Raw genomic sequence first — 6,597 nt, forward strand, 5'->3', positions numbered from 1 at the left:
TATATCTTGTCATTTTATTCATTTTTTTGGTCCTGAGCCGAGGGGCTATTGGAAACAGCGTAGTGGTATGGATTGCGTACACTTTACCTTCCCCAGACCGCACTTTGTAGGATTACACTGGGTATGCTGCTGTTGAAATTTTTTAATTTGGGGTTTGGTTTGATTGGATTGCAGCAATATTTTGAAAATAGGCTCAAATCACTTGCGGCAGAGAAGGCGAATGGGGAAAACCCATACCCACATAAATTTCAAGGGGCTAACCATTTGTCTGTCCCTGAGTATGTGAAGAAGTATGGAATTCTAGAGAGTGGTGTTCATTCTGAGGATGAAGTGTCCTTGACAGGTAAATTTTCAGCATTTTGAGCTTACTTTATTTTTAGTGTTTTGGTGTTTTTTTTAGGACTTGCATCAATAATTGTTGTGTTTTGGTGCAGGAAGGATAATGAACAAACGGGCATCTTCTGCAAAGCTGCTTTTCTATGATTTACATGATGAAGGTGCCAAAGTTCAAGTTATGACAAGTGCGAGGTGGTTATATTAATCTTATCGTTTGTTGTTTTCTGAGTTTAGCTTATGCTATGAATAAGTTGATGAATGATCAAAAGGCTTTGTATAAACGAGTCTTTAAGCTCCCAGCTGTAACATGTTATTGTATACTAAGTTTCATACAGACGTGTTTTCTGAGTTTCGTAATGATTAAATTATTTCTCATCGCTGAGAAGTATTATGTCCTTATTTATGTGCAGAGATTCCGTGCTGAATGAAGAGGACTTTATTAAATTTCATTCTGGTGTGAAGCGTGGAGATATTGTCGGAATTACTGGATATCCAGGTGTGGAATCTTTTCTTCTGTTAGTTAAGTGACAGATGATTTTACCTTTTCAAAAAAAAAAAAGAAAGAAGATAGATTTTCTCTTTGGCAGTGTTGGTCTTCGTGGTAAAAAACTAGTTCTGTTAGAAGAGAAAAAATGCTCTCACCATCACTTCATGACGCATTTGAATGTGTATGTAGGTAGAAAGAACTGACAACTAAATCTAAATGTGTATTTTATTGTATTGGTGTACTGTGGCAGATTGTATGGTTAAGATTTGCACGTTGAATTATGGGCATATTTAATACCGTAACAGCTACTCAGATATCGAAATGAAAGATACTATTTGTTTTTCATGTCTCTACTAGCTGTAAATTGCATTCCCGACGTTTTCTCTTCACACCACTTACTGCATGCATGGTAATGGATCTGTCAAGTTGTTATGACAATCAGCATTGTAGAAGTTGCAATAAAATGCTGTAAAACTTGGTGAGATTGACAAGATTCCGTGACCTTCACAATATTTATCTTGCTCGGTAGGGGTCAAGTTAGATTATTCAGTTGTAGCAGCTTGCTACGGCTGAAGATCATAGCTTGGTTTCCTTTTTTTTGGTGTGTGTTTGGTGGTGGATAAGTGGATCATTTCTTAGTTCTTGACTCTGAAACTTTGATTTGAATTCAAATTTAACTAATGTTGTTTTTTTCTAGACCACATAATTTTTTCTGAAAGAGGAGGTCGATAACGTATTTGAGATGGGCCACGATTAATTGTCTTTTCATATTGATTTTTCAAAAGTATAATCTAGAGGATTATTTGATACAGGAGAACACTAATGACAAAGCAGAATGTTTTCGAAAAAAATGGACTACAAAAAATTGAGCTGTAACATAAGATTCTTGCAGAAAATACCCAAGTTTCAAGCTTAAATAGAAAGGGAAAGGAATGATATAATGTTGGGAATCAGTAAAACTGTAGGTTGAGAGAATAGATGCATGCATTTGTAAGGAGAAAAGAAAACACGGGGTTTAGTTGGTTGGTGCATACAACAACAACAACATACAGTATATTCCCACAATGTGGGGCTCGTTGGTAGGTGCATGAGAGAAAATATTATACGCTTTTCCCAATACTTCTTTAGACCATGATTACAATAGCTGACCTTGTCAAGCTCTCTGCTAAAGGGGCAGTGGTTCATGCGAACATAAAACATTTTCTTGAATTTGCAAGCAGTTAAGTTTCTGGGTTTTACCATAGTCTCTCAATTCAAATATTTTGTGCTCTGCAATTGCTAGGTGAATATCTTTCTTGATGTGTAGTTTATACAAGGATCTCAGGAGATGATAATAATGATGTTTTGGTTTGGTGACATATTCTTCTAATTCTTCATACCTCATTCATCAGGCAAGAGTAAAAGGGGAGAGCTGAGTATTTTTCCCAAATCATTCATTGTCTTGTCTCATTGTCTTCATATGATGCCACGGCAGAAAGGTGCCCAGACGGAGACTGCCAAGGTTAGTGAATTTTGTTTTGTATTGCGTATAAGACCAGTTCCAGTTTAATTGAACTATCTCTAATTGTGCTGCAGAATCCTGAAGCATGGGTCCCCGGAAGTGGCCGCAATCCAGATGCATATGTTTTAAAGGATCAGGTATCTTATGCCTCTCAATTTTTTCAGGAAGCTTTTCAATTGCCTTGCTTTCTTCCTATCTCCTTTAAAAGATTGTATTCCTCTGACGTGTTCTTGTGGTTTATTTATTCTTTATGTCCAGGAAACACGATATAGGCAGCGTTATTTGGATTTGATGCTGAATGCAGAGGTTCGGCACATATTTAAGACCCGTGCAGAGATCATAACTTTTATTCGGAGCTTTCTTGATAATCGCGAGTTCTTAGAGGTCAGTGTTTATGAAACTGTTTTACTTCGCCTTTGTTAATTTGAGTTCATGACGTAGCTTAAATAAAGCTAGTAAAATATATAATTGTATTTGTAACAGGTAGAGACCCCCATGATGAACATGATTGCTGGTGGGGCAGCTGCACGTCCATTTGTGACCCACCATAACGATTTGAATATGAGGCTTTTCATGCGTATTGCGCCTGAACTCTATCTGAAAGAGCTAGTTGTTGGTGGATTGAATCGCGTCTATGAGATTGGGAAACAATTCAGAAACGAGGGAATTGACTTGACGCACAATCCTGAATTCACCACTTGCGAGTTTTACATGGCATATGCAGATTACAATGACTTGATGGATCTAACTGAGAAAATGCTAAGTGGTTAGTAACCAAAAGATTGGGATCCAAATATCGTAGTGGAAGCTTATGTATATTTAATCCTTTCATGATATTCAGTCTTTTATTTATAATTTATCTGACTGACTATGCATGAACAGAGATGGTGAAGGAACTTACAGGTGGCTATATAATCAAGTATCATGCGAAGGGGTTTGAGAGTGACCCAATTGAAATCGACTTCACTCCTCCCTTCAGGTTTGGGATCTCTTCTGGTTTGTCATGCTTTGCTTTTGTCTACTAGGTACTAAGATACATAATGCTATTGCTTCTGCAGAAGGATTGATATGGTAGAGGAATTGGAGAAGATTGCAAACTTGAATATACCCAAGGATCTCTCAAGTGATGAAACCAACAAATATCTCATAGATGCTTGTTCAAAGTTTGAGATCAGATGTCCTCCACCCCAAACAACAGCTAGATTACTTGACAAAGTAAATATCTCTTCCCGATAGCCAATATTTACATATGCAGTCTAGAAACTCTCTCTTAACTGCTGGTCTGCTTTTCTTTTGCATCGTCTTTCTCGAGAATTTTTTCAGTTTCTGGCCTTTGTGTTCAGAAGGATGAAGGAAAGGGGCTCTGATGGATGTGGACATCCACTTCTGTTCTCTCCATGAGCACCTCTACATGGGGCAGCAGAATGCTACTGTAAAGGAAGAGAAAGGGGTGTGCAAATAATAGAGGCAAAAGGCAAATAGGAGAAAGTAAAGAGGAAAAAAGCCCATCATATTTTAGAGTAAAGAAATAAAGATTAAAAGGGTTGCTAGTGTTTTAGAGCTATATTAGTGTGAAATCCTGTAGTTTCTGTATTTTACCTGAAATATGCGTTACTGGAAATAGATGTTATCATGAATTGTTAAATATAATATCGTGCCTCAGTTGTTAAATTGATTCTGAATCAAATGCTGTATCTCTGCTGTTTGGCATATAACTTTGAGTAATGTGTTAACCCTTTTGCTGTATGTCTGCTTTTTTGCATGTAAGATTATAAATGTTCAATGTTATGTCCCATCTCTGCATTTATTTGTGATACATTTTTTTAAAACATATATTTATGGGAGTAGGAGCTCTCATTGTTTTTGTACTATTGATGCTATTGTTGCCAGTTTTTCGCTTAAGAAGCTTTATGACTTCGGTACTAATTGTCCCTTCATTTTTTGTGAATTTAGCTTGTGGGACACTTTCTGGAGGAGACATGTGTTAACCCTACTTTCATTATCAACCATCCAGAGATAATGAGTCCTTTGGCAAAGTGGCACAGATCGAAACCAGGCCTGACAGAACGTTTTGAACTGTTTATAAACAAACATGAAGTATGTATTGTGTCAAGTCTCTCAAACTGTTTTTACCACTCCCAGTACAAGCTTTAATGTGATTCTTCTCTGTTAAATAACTTGACAGCTTTGCAATGCATACACCGAGTTGAATGACCCTGTTGTCCAACGACAGCGCTTTGCTGATCAACTCAAGGTATCTGTGGGAAGTGTGCATCCTATTTGGTGGTTGTTTGTGTTCATTTTGTTGTATCATTTCGATTATGTACAACTACTTGAGCAAAATTAATGTCAATTCAGGACCGACAATCAGGTGATGATGAAGCTATGGCACTGGATGAAAACTTTTGCACAGCTCTTGAATATGGATTACCTCCTACTGGTGGTTGGGGATTGGGTATTGACCGACTTGCAATGTTGCTGACAGATTCACAAAACATCAAGGTTTGTGTGTTCACTTGATTTCTTTGTTAGGAAGAAATGACTGCTTAGTTCCAAATGTGGGAATATACTGTGTATGTTGTTGTTATCCCACATTGGCTGAGGGAAAGGGCTGTTGTCTTCCTAACTCCTCACCTCACGAGATAGATATTGAGGTTAATTTAGGCCCAAGATTCATTTTCATAACATGGTATTAGAGCCAGAGAAAAACTAATCTATGTTCTTGGTTTATCTAATGTTGGCCGCCATGTTTTATTGTCCTTGTTATGTCCTAATGGTTACAATATCTTCCATTTTTTTTTTAAAAAAATGGATTGTCTCGTTATATAATTTTAGGCAATTCTCACCTCATTATCTAGGTTTTGGCGTTTGGTTAGACTCGAGGTTCCTTTATTTCAACTACAATGAAATAGCCATTCTTTTCCAATCGATTCCTCTGGTGTTCTGTTTCACATCCATTTCTAAATGGATGGAGGAGGGCGTTCGGACAAGACCCTACAGAGGATGGTCTTTTACGAACCGAGTGTTATAACAGCATTTTCCCTAACTTTCCTTTTTTGCTAGCTTCTTTTGAGAAAGATTTAGGTTAGATATTGATTTTCCCCCTCTTTCCTTGGTTATAATTTTTTCTACAGGAAGTTCTACTCTTTCCAGCTATGAAGCCACAGGATGAGCCACCTTCCAAGGATAGGTAAAGATTTCCTCCTTTCTTTTGTTTGAATGATATATGCTGGCATTAGTGTTTGATATCAGATGGTTAGGATTAAGGTTCATCTTGGATTGTGCTGACAGCTAGTTGAATGATTTTGCCTATCCAATAAAAAGGAAAAACTCGCAAACTGATTGATCTTCAATTCAATCTCTAGTCTTGGTGGGTAGAGTTACTTCGCATTTGGCAACCCAAGTTGCGGGCTAAATGGCTGAATGTGCTAGTGGAGAAGCTGGGAAATGGATCACTGTGCGCCGACTAGGTATCGTATTGGAGGAGTTGGGAGGTAGCAGGTAGGGGTGTCAAAATGAACCCAAATTGAGTTGACCCGCCCAAAACTTAATGGGTTGGGTCCAAGATAATTTGTTATTGGGTGAATCTCAACCCATTAAGCCCCAACCCATTTTCAAATTGGGTTCAAGTGAGCCCAATCAATCTCTACTTCAACCTGTTTAATAGAAAAGTTATTTTCTTAATGAAAATAGGGAAAAAAATGAAAACGTGTTCTCCCATTCTCAAAATCACCACCTCACCTCACCCTCGCCTTACCCGAACCCCACCACAAGTCAACTTATCCCACCCTCTGATACAATAGCAAGTAATTGAAGTGGGTCTTGTAAATCTAGGAGTAAAATACTCGAAGAAGATTAAGCTGAAATCAGGGCTTTAGCCGAGAAAAATCGGAGAAGAAGAGTTTAGGGAGAAATTGAATGAATTGTATTATCTGAATGAATGTTACAAATGAATACATCAACTATTTATAGTGCTTACTTAGCTAAGATCAGTTACACTTAGCAGCTTAACAACTAATTGTCTAACAACTAACTAACTTTGTGAACAGAACAGTAGTAGCTAATTTTGTAACTGCATAGTAATAACTGGTTTGCAATTTTTCTGCACTGCTGCAACTGCTTCTTGTTACTCTCACTCTTTTCTTCTCATCATTGTATCAATACCCCCTCCTAAAGTAGATCCTTGACCTCAAGGATGAAATGTTGGGAACCTATGCATTAATTCAGACTCAAGTTCCCAAGTAGCTTGTGTATCCTCAATGTCTGACCACTT

General features: G+C 37.6%; 1 protein-coding gene across 1 annotated transcript; it reads left to right on the forward strand.

The window, feature by feature from the left end:
• Positions 1-174: 174 nt before the first annotated feature.
• Positions 175-5,514, forward strand: LOC124885466 (lysine--tRNA ligase-like; the record flags this gene model as incomplete). The annotated part of the gene is given in 13 exon segments (XM_047405823.1): positions 175-343; positions 435-528; positions 747-832; positions 2,215-2,324; positions 2,399-2,461; positions 2,583-2,708; positions 2,808-3,090; positions 3,207-3,303; positions 3,383-3,539; positions 4,278-4,421; positions 4,510-4,578; positions 4,683-4,826; positions 5,459-5,514. Coding segments are annotated over 13 exon segments (1,598 nt in total), but the record flags the coding sequence as incomplete, so codon positions are not given.
• Between the last annotated feature and the right edge of the window lie 1,083 nt (positions 5,515-6,597).

The sequence above is a fragment of the Capsicum annuum genome, unplaced genomic scaffold, assembly GCF_002878395.1.
Source record: "Capsicum annuum cultivar UCD-10X-F1 unplaced genomic scaffold, UCD10Xv1.1 ctg81756, whole genome shotgun sequence".
NCBI lineage: Eukaryota > Viridiplantae > Streptophyta > Magnoliopsida > Solanales > Solanaceae > Capsicum > Capsicum annuum.